At 46.3% G+C, this 12,617-nt stretch overlaps 1 protein-coding gene across 2 annotated transcripts in view; it reads right to left on the reverse strand.

Annotated features, from left to right (window-relative positions):
• Window positions 1-12,617, reverse strand: part of LOC121673591 (peroxidasin homolog) — a 48,349-nt gene that overhangs the window by 7,187 nt on the left and 28,545 nt on the right. For both annotated transcript variants that reach the window (XM_042047009.1, XM_042047015.1), the window contains exons 8-16: window positions 11,422-11,539; window positions 9,727-9,896; window positions 8,989-9,261; window positions 8,707-8,823; window positions 6,423-6,581; window positions 5,150-5,262; window positions 3,779-3,935; window positions 2,104-2,212; window positions 1,188-1,345 (exon numbers count right to left, since the gene is read on the reverse strand). In XM_042047009.1, the coding sequence (XP_041902943.1) occupies window positions 1,188-1,345; window positions 2,104-2,212; window positions 3,779-3,935; window positions 5,150-5,262; window positions 6,423-6,581; window positions 8,707-8,823; window positions 8,989-9,261; window positions 9,727-9,896; window positions 11,422-11,539 (1,374 nt within the window). The remainder of the gene's footprint in view (window positions 1-1,187; window positions 1,346-2,103; window positions 2,213-3,778; window positions 3,936-5,149; window positions 5,263-6,422; window positions 6,582-8,706; window positions 8,824-8,988; window positions 9,262-9,726; window positions 9,897-11,421; window positions 11,540-12,617) is intronic.

The following is a 12,617-nucleotide window of genomic DNA, read 5'->3' on the forward strand; positions in this document are numbered from 1 at the left end:
ATGGAACAGCTCTGTATTCAAATCCCTGTCAGGATAGGCATGGGATGGCCGGGGCTCTGAGCATGCTTTTGCTGTGGAATTTATGGGAAACAAAGGAAGCACAGGATAGCATCAGGCCCACAAAGCAAAAAAGAAGGGGGAAAGAGTTTAACTGCACAGAGCTGGAAACTTGTCACTGGCAGAGCAAACTGTGGGGGTGGTCTCAGTCCCTATTCTAGGTTTATTTTATGGCTCCCTGGGTTACTGCTGCCACCATGAGCTCCATCACCCACCCAAGCTCTACGTGACGAGCAGCAGGAAGCTGTGGGTGACTGCCAGGGCACTGCTGCACCGAAAGCGCTGAATGATGCTGCATTGTGTGGATGCTGACAGGGCAATGAGGAGGAGAGGCTGGCAGTCCAACCAGCCCAGACCAGACCTGCTGCCTGGAGAGAGACTCCTCACACCCTGGAATACATCCAGGCAGGAAAAAATATTTACAGGTCCCAGACACACATGCCTGCTCCATGATGAATCACACGTATAGGTAGAAGCATGCAGAATGTTTGCTGTATATCAAGGAAGTCCCAGGCAGCAAGTTTTGGGGTCCAGCTGCTGCATGCTTGGACCTCGTTAGGTAATTCTGGCATTATGTTGCTTTGTTGTTTGCTATCCTGCTTCAATAGAAGGAACCTGAGCTGCTGGGACTTACCTGAGTTTGTAGCTAAGAGGTCAAAGTAGTAGAGAGGAGGGATATTCCCTCTTCTTCTGTAACAGCACCCAAATACCCCAGAGTTCACAGCATTGTTCTCGTTGCCATTTGGAGGGCAGGAAACATCTCAGACTATGCTCTTGAGGGTCTGAGCTTCAGACCCACAAGGATATTCCTTCATCAGCTAGTTGGTTAATATTTTTTAAGGAATAGGGCTTTTATAGCCATCTGAGGAACCTTTACAAAACAGGGATCTCAAACCATTGCCTGGGTATCAAATCAGTTCTGTGAACACAAGACCAGCCCTTCAGCTATTAAAGAAACCATGAGACATAGAAAGAATTGCTACCCAGACAACACATTTCATCATATACCCAACATTTATAGGGATTTTTTATATACCTTGGCACATTTTAAACTTCCTGGATGTCTACACATCATTGTTTTCATTTCATCCTGAGCACAAAATTAAGAAGGGAAATGAAATCTCTCCTACCTGTGACATTCATGTCCACGACCAGCCCTTGCTGCACATGTTCCTGAATCAGCTGCAGGGTCCTTTCAAAGATCTCCCCTGCCCTGGCTGTCTCGATGGTGTAGGGGTCCCTCGGGTAGCGGAACAAAGCCAGGAGGTCATTGGGAGTCTTGGGGCGCCTATTTCCAGGAATTAAAAGTGATGCAGGATCATTAAAATTAATCAACTCTGCTCAGGGCAGTGAGACCCTACAAGCAGCAAGAGTCAAGCTCTAAGCCTGGTCTAGTGCTTGGCCCCCAAATTAGTGCATAAGACCAACGTGGCTTGCCTGCACATTGCAGATGATTAAAGAAGAGAAATATTTCCCCAGGAAAATGCACATATTTAATTCTCTCAGTATCTCTGGGTTTTTTCTGCGATAGCGATTTATTTTTTCACTTTTCAACAGCTGAAACCCAGAAGGTTTTGGGCTTAACACAAACTATCCATCCTTCCAATAAAAACATATATTGGGGTAGAAGAGGAGGGAATCATATTCACTTGAGAATTTTTTTTTTATTGAGGAAATGGTTAGAATTTTTATATTATTATTTCTGTTCACCCTCCACAAAGTCAGTTGCATTCATAAAATGACTACTCTGATTATTTTCTCTTTTATTCACTATCTACAGAACCAACTCCAGCTGACAAAATGCAGATAGAAGTGACCTAAGAGATGATGCTTGTGTATCTCATTTTTCCAGAGTCCCAAATGCCTATTGGGAAGCTCTATCACATCCTGCATGGTGCAGCTTCAACCTCCAACACTCGAAACAATCCCGTAGCTTTCATTTGCGGGTTGTCAGTGATAAAATGAGCTTTCAGAAAGCTTCATTTCTTGTGGGTTTTCAACACTTTTCTGCTTCAGGCCCCAGCTCGAGGCACTTCCCACACTTACTTGCTGAAGAGCTCGGTGCGTGTGGAGTTGATGGCGTGGTCCACGCTGCTGATGGCCTCGCGCAGTGATGTGGCCACAAAAGTGTCCCCGCTCCGACCCACGTCCGTGGCTTCCCCAAGCACAAAGAAACAACAAAACACCCTCAATTTACTTGGATATTATTTGGCCCTCCCAGCTCAAGGGTGCATCGGCACCAGCCCCAGAGTGACCTCACTGCAGAACAAACTGCGTTTCCATCTGCAATATCAACACCATGAATTTATTTTTAAGACAGATATTCTGAAGAATGTGAGCTGCCTGAAAAAGAAGGTGGCTTTTTCAGGAGATGTCTGTGGGCACATATTCAGGGTTTTCTCCTGTACAGCTTTGCAAAAAAAAAAAGTCTGTTTTGGTTAGTGGTTAAATTGTAAAAAGAAAATGTACAAATCACAGTGGCTTAGCCCAAAATAATATATTTACTTCCCACAAAGGTACTTCTCAAATTCATGAAATTAATTTAAATATATTGCTCATCCATTAATTTTCTGTTTGTGGAACACTTTACTTACTAATTATTGGTAGTAATTAATAGACATTTATGATGATAATAATAGTTCAAAGTTAGTATAAACATCTCTGCTACATCATTTTAAATCAAAAATACCAAAGTTGTTGTTGTTTCTTTAGAAGTAAAAAGACATCACTTCTTTAAAATTACTACAGGATGCATTTTTTAAGCCAGGGCCTTTGTCACAGCTGAACAAACCAGTTCCCAGTTGGCTACTGGTATATGCTACAGCCAGCTGGTGAATGAGGCACCAATCAAGAATAAACCAAGAAATTGTCTCAGGAATAATTTCAAACAACAAAGACATTTCAGACCATTTTCAGCTCCTTGCTTACAACCCCTGTATGGAAAATGTTACTAAATTCACCTAATAAGTGACTCACTATCCACTCTGGCTGTTGCTGGAACACCTCTTCACTTATATTTTAAACTTTTTTGCTTGCCTTTGATTTCTTTTTTCCTTTGACAGTTTTCTTACCCTCTAAGAGGTACAAAAAATCCACTCTTGACCTCTGCTTTGACCAGCAGAGGAGAGTTACGCCTCCTTGTTCATTACATCTTCACTAACGCACAGAGCAGGAGCTTGAAAACCACATTTAGTTCCCATTCCCAAGAGTGGTACATGGTCTAAGGTTGGACTTGATGATCTTGGAGGCCTTTTCCAGCCTTACTGATTCTATGATTCTATGATTTTGTGACTGAGCAGACATTTAAACCCCTGTATGTGCAGCAACAATGTCGTTCTGCTCCTGCCTCCCCCAGCGTGTGAGGTTTCAGTCAGATGATGATCTGTGAGCGTGTCAGCACATTTTAATAACTTTCTCTCTCCCAGCAGAGGCAATAACTACATGGACACTGACAGCTGGGCTTGCAGAAGGAGGTTTAAGACAACACCTTTGGCTGTGCAGGGAGCAACTGCAGCTCAGCTGAGCAAACAGCGAGGGGCAGCTGGGAGATGCGTGGGCTTTCACAATGGAGTGACTCCGATCCAAGGGACCTGTCTGCAAAGAAGCTGAAGAAATAATTTCTTACATAATTATCTGCTCAAAGTGTAGCTGTCAGCACAGCACAGCACCTCCTCACACAGGAGCCAGAGAAGGCTCGGGGAGAGCGCGGGAGATACGGTACCGGTGATGGTGAGCTGCATGGCACTCGAGGTGAAGCCAAAGGGGTTCCTTGCTATGCACTCGTATCTGCCCTGGTCAGCCACACCCAGGTCCTGAATGGAGAGGGTCCCGTCCTGGCTGATGTGGAACTTGCCACTCTCTGTGATCTGGATGCCCTCCTGTTGCACCATCAAAAGACAGAAGCTGTGTCAGAGCATAGAAAGCTTCCACTACCCCAGCCTTCAGCCTGCTCAGCAAACCCAGGGATGGATGTGATGAACGAATGTGGCCACCAGATGTTAGCATTGCTCTTCCAGGGAAACCAGAAAGAAGTCCAAGGATACCTGGTCCTGACAGGACCCACGGTGAGGAGGTCCCTGCTCTGCTCCTTCCCCTGGCCCAGCCCAGGAACTCCCCACGGGGCACAGACACCCCACACAGACACCCCGCACAGTCAGGCTGGCTGGAACAAGTCCCAGACCCTGATGCCCTCACAAAAGTTTCATGGCACAAAATTAAGTCAAAATGTTTTCAGTTTTAGGCCAACCTGAAACTGATGGATTTTTGCTGGCCTTGAGCTGCAGATCCCAGCTTTTGCTGGCTCTGACAGCATCACTCAAACCCAACCTCTCAGCCTGGCTGGTGGTAGAAGTGACTTTAGGTTTTACTTTTCTATTTCCCTGCTTCTTAACATCTTTCTGCTGCCCTGCCCCAACCTAATGCTTGCTCTGATGCCCTTCCAGGCTTTTTTCTTCTGCTCCCACTGTTGGTTGAGCCCACAGAAAGCGGCAAGTTCACCTTCCACCAGAGATCTGTGGGGTAAGTGAGGCCCAAGCATTTTCTGTGCCTGTCTGTGCTCAAAGGCAGGGCAGGTATAAAGGAAGGTCCCAAGTGTTGTACTACAGCACAGCAGGAAAGAAGTCTGAAGAACTTCACCTATTGAATTCTTGGAAAGAGCAGCCAGGCTGCAGCGTGATTCTGAGGGATTGTGGCTTTGCCTCGTCAAAACTGGAGCCAAAAAGCATCATCCAATGCCATCAGCAGAAATGCTGAAAATATGGACAAACTACATAGAAAAAAAATCAATTTTCAGGTTTTTTTATTTTTTCCAGGGATTGTCAATCAAGTATTTATAACATCCTGGAATGTCACTGGCTTCAAGTGACTCTTTTGGAAGGAAGAACAGGAGAATATTTGCTGCATGGCTTTGAGCCTGAGAAACAGCAACGTTCTTTCAAAAACCCCAAATCAGTGGAAATGTTGGTGTCTATCCCATGTGTACTGCAAAACTGATGAAACTAATGAAGCTGGGAGAGGTGTTGAAGGAGAGAGTTGTTTAATTCTCCCCCGGAGGAGCCGTCCCTTTCCCCAGTGGCATGAAATCATCACGTACCTTGACCCAGGTTATGGTGGGCCGAGGGTCTCCCTGGGCAGCGCAGGAAATGGCAACGTCCTGGCCTGTCTCTGCCACCAGGTCTTGGGGGGGATGCAGGAACACGGGGATCACTGTGCAACACAGGGAAAAAAGCCACTGGGGTAAGAAATGCATCAAGGAAAATAGGGAAATCTGTGCGTGAAAAACCATCTCAGCACGGAGAAAGCAGAGCTGCTGAGCTGCTGCTCTCGCAAGGGCTCTGCAGAGGGGCAGCCGCTCACCCTGTGCTCTCTGTCTCGCTGCCAAGCTCTCTTTTCATTCATTTACGTAGTTTATGTTCATTATTTTCTGCTCCTCTGTGTCTCTGCTTGGGGCAATTACACAGGAATGTGCTGCATCATTTAAAATCCTTAATTCAAAGGTTTTCTAGAAAAGATGCTCCAGCTGAAACAGGGATCATGACTTGTTTCGGGAATTATCGGATGAGGCTCTCTTGAAGTATTAATCAGGCCAGATTAAGTAATTATATTGATCTTCCTGGTCTTAAAATATTCTGTGAATTCTGCGCTTCACTAATTTATGCTTCTAGAGAGTTTCCTTCCCTCCAGTCTACCCTTAGTAAATCCCTGCCCTATTTGTGAACAAGCAAGGAAGTTTGCTTATTTAGAAGGGTTATTTATAAGGGGAAAATAAAAAAATAAAATTAAACAAAAGCTTTAAAAAAATTAAGGAAAAAAGAAATTAAGCCTTAATTAAACAAAAGCATCCCTGTGTGACTTGTGTTTTACAGAGTCTTGATTTTAGAAAACCTAAATTTAGATTGAACCTATGACCTGGTAGGGAATGTTTAAGACAAACGTATCTAGAGGCAGGATTAAATGTTTGCTAGAAGGAAACATTATGTTTTGCAGAAGATTTTGTTTAAGAAAGAATTTTACTCTTAATTTTGCAGGAGAGACAAAATTTTAAAATTTATATATATATATATCTATGTAAGAATTCAATTAATACACTCTATTATTATCCAGTTTTTCCTTTACCAAAGCAATCTTCCCGATGATCAACTCCCAAACTGCAGCAGCTTATTCCAATTTACAAACCTTGCCACTCTGGCAACCTCTCTAACATTTCCCACCAGCTGATGGAGCCCTCCTGGCTGGATGTCTGTTCCCAGGGAAGAGCAAAATCCCAACCCATCGGGAAGGGGGCAGCTCCCTGCCTGCTCAGATGGTTATTTCCCATAACACCAAATCAGTGTCACACCTCTGGCAGCCCCTTGTGCCCAGCTCACCTCGCGGGGTGACCGAGAGCTGCACCGCGAGGGTCCTGACGCCGATGGCGCTGATGGCGTGGCACTCGTACTGCCCGTGGTCGTGCAGGGCCACCCGGCCCACCCGCAGGGTGCCCGTGGACAGGACGCTGTGCCGCCGGTCACTCGGCAAGGGCCCACCTGGGATAACGAGCAGCTCGTTAATTCCCTGTCCCCATCCCATCGATGCCAAAACGGTTTTTGCTTTGATGTATTCTTCATGTCTGCTCGTGGCTCTGCAGACTGTTGTTGTATAGTTCTGTGGTTTCCTAACTCCAGCACTTTTCCTATTAGGCAAACAAATTCCTGAGGGCCAGTTCTGATCTTGCTTCTTGGGGAATCAAGGACAAGGCACCTTGCCAAGACATCTTCTCATTTATTAGGCATAAACAACTAGCGAGGAGGGAGCTTCAGAAGGGGTCGAACCAAGAGGGGGAATTACTTCATTACCTGTGTTTCTAATTGGGGATTATTGTCAATTATGCAAATTTGCTGGACTTATAAAATTGTACTTGCCCTATGCCCCAACATATGCTTCAACAAATGTGCATTTTCAATGCACTTTCGGTGTGCAATTTGCCATATTTGCACCTGGAGGCCTCCAATCAAAGACCTGATTTTATATTACTTCCAATATTAATATTGTCTCGAAAGTGTTTTGTTTTGTTTCTAGATTTTGAAGGCATCACCATCACTGGAAGGGTCTGTGTGAGTTACACATTTCATTTCCTTTCCAGCATCAATCACCCTGAAATATCACCTTTACACACAGATCAGCTGAGATCAGCTGAGAAGAGCTGGAACTTTTTTTTCTTTCCTCCTAAGTATTTTCTTAGTGCAACCTGCAGATTTTTTGACCCCTGATGGATAGCAAATCACTCTTCAATTATCCAAACTGTCTGTTTCATCAAATAAATGGGAACATTTGGCATTGTCTTTCTAAATATGTTGGTCTGATTTTCTGGTTTGGAAACTGTTGTTTCAATATTTTCTTTATTTCAGGAGAAAAGCTGAAACCTAAATTGCTTTAACAAACCCAATTAACATTATTAAAACTCATCACTTTAACAAATTTTTTTTTTAGTATTCCATTTCCCTCCATTTATCCAACCTCTATTTATTCATTCCAAATACCAAAATCCCCCCACGCTGTCAAAAGTGGCTTTGAGATGAGCAATGCTCCACCACTTCCCCTCCTCTTGTCCTGCTTTTAGCATGTGAAAGCGCTGTAAAGCCTGGCTGACTTTTGATTTAGGATTTCTGAGTGCAAACCTGGTTGCAGAGCAGTTATGAACCTTACTTCTTGTCATCGTGCTCCTTTCCACATGCCTAAGATACATTTTCTGGGAAGTGGAGGAAAACAGGTTAAAGGAGATGGAGAACATGCTGGCAGAGCAGAATTTCAGCTGGTCCTTCTTAACTCTGTGTCAGGGCCATTGCTGTGGAAGCTGGAACACAATACCCACAAACTCCACAGCACTAAACCATTAATTACGGCTTGTGAAGCATAAGGAAAAGTTGGAGGACCTCTGGGCCAAGCATTATTGGCTCCTGTCCCAGAAAGTGTTGGATGAGATCAGTTCAGTGGAGCCAGCACTAACAATTATTTGAGACTTTTAAAGTTCACCACCACCTGTTGTCCCAAAATCCTTTTTCCTAAGCTAAGAGAAAACTCTGAGGTGTGTCAGTGAATGGTGCCCTTCTGCAATGTGTGTCCCCAATGGCAGCAAATCAAGGACAATGACAGAGAGCTGGCACATGGTGGTACAGCAAAGGGAAGTGGTGGAATCATCATCCCCAAAAGTGCTCAAAAAAAGTGTACATTTGGCATTTAGGGACACAGTTAAGTGGTGAACATGGCAATGTTGGGTTAAAGGTTGGATTTGATGATCTTAGAGGTCTTTTCCCACTCAAACAATTCTGTGATTGATATCCACTGATCTGGAGTGTCCAGACCTTGCCTTTTCAGAGGAGGTGGGAAGCCTCTGCAGGAAGAAGTGTGAGGCTTTCCATGGGTTCCATGCTGATGAAAACCATCACACTCCTACCTTGTGACAGAGATCTAAGAGGCTCCTTCCACAGTGCTTAACACCATCCTTGGTGATCTACAACACACCTCCCCGTGGGACTAGGTCTGTGCTGTTCACAGTTTGTCCTGTGCCACCCCTGCAAGTCACCACGCTGAACCAGCAGCTCAGCTGTTCCCACCCACACCCCGTGGATGATGGCCTGGGAGAGAGAAACCACGAGTCAAGTGAGGCAGTACCTGCCCTTGTCCAGGTAATCACTGGGGGAGGGTGACCCTCAGCAGAGCAGGGGAAATCCACGCTTTGTCCCTCAGTTACTGTCTGATCAGTGGGAATGACGAGAAACCTGGGAGAATCTGGAAGGGAAAGCAGTGACTGAGCAGCAGGAAACTCTCAGGCAGCAAACTCGGGGAGTTCATGGGAGCAGAACCAGTCACAAGACTCAAATACACCCCACTGACCAAACACTGTATCCCAGAAATGTCACAGAATCTTCACAGGACCAGCCTGGGAGCCCTCACCTTGCACTATGATCCTTGCTGTGGCCTGGATGGATCCCTCGGAGTTGCTGGCATTGCAGTTGTACTGCCCCTGGTCCGAGAAGGTGACGTTCTGAATGAAGAGGCCTCCAGAGCTGGTGATTGTGAAACGGGAGTCCTGTGGCAAAGGAGAGCCCGTGCCAAGGGTCCAGCTGATGCGGGGGTGGGGGTGCCCAGAGACCCCACACTCCAGGGTGACACTTTCCCCAATCAGCACTTCAGTGTTCTGTGGCTGGATCACAAAAGTGGGCTTGGCTGGAAGGGAATGAAAGCTTTAGGAACCAGCTCTGCTGCCTGCTCACTGATGGGCAGAAGTTGCTTGGACTCCTCTGCAACCCAGCAACCCACTCTGGTTCTTCCCTGACATCCAAATCCTTGCTCTGAGCAATGCCCCCAGCACCTTCCTACCACCTCCTCACACCCACTCACTCAGTGCTGGAGTATCCCCACGCCCGTGTCCCCTTCACCCTTGTGCTGTAGAATTCATCCCAGACTTCAAACTCCCTCCCCAGTGCTGAACTACCTTCCATCTCTAAGTACCCCTTTTCCCATTCCAGTGGGAACTCCTTAAGTTCAGGCCTCACTTCGCTGACAGCCACTCTGTCCCCCAGCACACCAAGAACACCTTGGCACATACAAAGCTGGGACTGACTCTGATTTAGCTCCACTCCCACCCCCAAGCTCAGCCGGGTCGTCAAGGGATGCACAAAGCTCAATTACATGGGGTGCCAAAATAGCGCAGCACGACTTCCTGTGTCTTGACCTCCCCAGCAATGTTCTTGGCCATGCACTGGTAGACGCCTTTGTCCGACTCCTTGGTGTTCTGGATCATCAAGGTACCATCTTGCAACAGGTTCAGGCGGCTGTCATCTTTCATGTCAATCTTATTACTGAAAAAACAGCCACAAACAGGCAAAATCTGAAAGGAATAAAGGCTGGTGGTTCCCCCTCGAGCTGTTGGGGTTTCTGGGGGCTTTGCTTGCATGGCAGTAAGTTGGTGTTCCATGGAGCTATTCTGAGACTTTGTGAAATTTGCAGCAAGAGTTCTGATTCACAGCACTGAACTGCAGCTCCAGCTCCAGCTTACTCCCTGGGTGAGCTGCTTTTTCTCTCCCTACTAATTAGGCAGGACATTTACAGCTCATCAGGAGAGCACTCTGTTCCCATGTCACAGCATCACTGCCATTGTCAGGGCATCCTGGCCCGGAAGGCCTGTTCTTACTCACTAAGTGCAAATTTAACAATGAATTAATATTGTTCTTGTGTGCAGCCATTGCTATTCAAACTCAAGGCTCAAAGGCCTCAGAGGAGCAGAAAGCTCTGAGAAGTCACCATGGGACCCCAACACAGCTTGGACTCCAACCCAGCCCAAGAGCTGTGAAACATCTTCCTTCTTTCTGCAATGACCTGTGACTCCTGGATCCCAGCTCATGGCAGAAGGTCCCAGTGCTGCATCCCATTTGTCCCAGCACGAAGGAATCTTGGATGGCTGCAGATGATTGAAAGGGAAGAAGGGACCTCTCTCCCCCTGGGACAAAGGCTGAACCCACTATGCAACCTAATCTGCTTGCTGGGCATTTGTTTAATTCCCCTGGTGTCTCCTCACTCCAGTCATATCTCATTTGTGGAACATTTATTATCATTACCCTTCTTACAATGCTGTCTTTGGGAGCCTGCCAGCATTTCCCTAACAAAACCTTCCTTCCAAAGGGACTTAACTCAGCCATAAACTTTTGCTCCGGGCTGAAACTCTGCCTGGTGGGGGGTTTGCTGAAGAAGCACGCATTGATCATTTTTATTAATAACCAAGCCCTGCTCAGGCTTCACCAGACAAGAAGCTCGTAAAGCAGCAAAGCAGCTTCTCTTCCACAGTGGGCAACTGCCTGAGCACAGAATATTTTATTGTGTAGCATTTCCCAGAACACTCTGGCATCTAGCACATAACCTACACACGAATTTGCAAATTCCACCCTTCAGTGGAGCACAGCGATTTTTCCCTTTGGAAAGAAACCTCATACCTAACACGGTCAGCCTTTAGTGAGAAGCATTTCAGCAGTTAACAAATGGCAAGCATGGTGGCTGAGAGCAACATGAAACACTAATTTTATTTTTTTCCTGATCAAAAGACAATTGCTTTCAGCCTGCAGAGTATGTTTATAGGAAAGTTATAAGCTCTTGGAATCCATTACAAACGCAGATGAAATATTCCAAATGCAGATGAAAACACCACTTGGATTACGTGGTCACCAGAGAATGCTGTTAAAAGGAAGGTAAATAAAGCCCATGGGATAACCATTTCTTTTTCCTTCTTTTCTTTAACGTTGTGTGAAACAGCTTTTGTAATTACAGGCAGGCACTGAAGAGCTCAGGGCTTGAAAACCTTTGCCACCCCAGGGCTCCTTGCGTGTGACTTACTTGTTGTGCAGCCAAATAATGGCAGGCTTTGGGTTGCCTTCTGCCCTGCAGGTGAAATAAACTGTGTTTCCCAAGAGCACATCGACGTCGTGGGGTTCTGAGGTTATTCGAGGCCTCTCTGCAAAACACCATTTGAACACAACCCAGTCCAAAGCAGCACAAAACCACCTGCAGCCCAACTGGGGGTATGGTGGGGCACACAACACCCATCCTGCAACACTCATCCTGCAGTGCCCCAAGAAACAGGCACCAGCAGAGCCCTAGGCACAGCAGCATCTGCTCAGAGCCACCCCAAAACTCACTAACCCCTGCGAATGTCATGAAGGAATAGCATCATTCACCCGAACCCACTAAGAGCCCTGGGGAATAGCTGCTGTTCCTATTCTCAGTATGTTGGGCAGTGGATCAGTTCCCACAGATCTGTCTGTACAGTGGCTTATTACAGAGCTGGTCCCTGTCTCCCCCCAGAGAAGCAAAGAAGTCAGCAGCGTCCTCACTTGGGTTGTTTTTCTGCCCTTGGCAGCCTGCAGCTTCCTGCTCCACCTGAACACAGAGCCAGATCCCTGCAAATCACACCACTTCCCTCCCAACAGGATTTCATTCATTATGTCCTTAATTCATCATCCTGCCCTTCACTGTGTGCTTCACTTTGAGATGTACTCCAGCACCAAGCAAGTTAAACATTGAAAGGATGTGCTAAAATAGGGAGGAATTTATGGACAAGCCCTGGAATGCTTGATCTTGATTCAGCAAAAAGCTTACCCATTTCACAGCCTGCATGCTCACCAGTAATCCAGTAAAACCAGCTGGATTATTCCTAAAATTGAGAACCTATCACTCCCTCCAGTGGAAGGTCAGTATCCTCACTCCCTAGTCCACAAGTTAATGGCTCAGAAAAAATCCCCAAAGGCAAAGCCAGCACAGCCCAAACCCAGCACTGCCCCACAGTACAAAACGCCTCTGGCTCACAGCTGCTCAAAGCCATGGGTTAATGGTACCAGCAGCTTTCAGACTGACTCAGATATCAGCCACCTGCATGGGTAGAGCTTTGTGCTGAACTCTGTATCATTTGTCTTCCCAGCTGGCACACCACCAGAGTGAAAGCCAAATGCCAGCAAAATCTTCCCACCAGGTGCTCTGGCTGATTTGACAGACACCCCACTGTGTGTCCATGCCTAAACCAGAACAAATTTGCA

This window comes from Corvus kubaryi, unplaced genomic scaffold (assembly GCF_017639235.1).
Source record: "Corvus kubaryi isolate FWS band 111438036 unplaced genomic scaffold, C.kubaryi_AGA036_p1.0 134, whole genome shotgun sequence".
Lineage (NCBI taxonomy): Eukaryota > Metazoa > Chordata > Aves > Passeriformes > Corvidae > Corvus > Corvus kubaryi.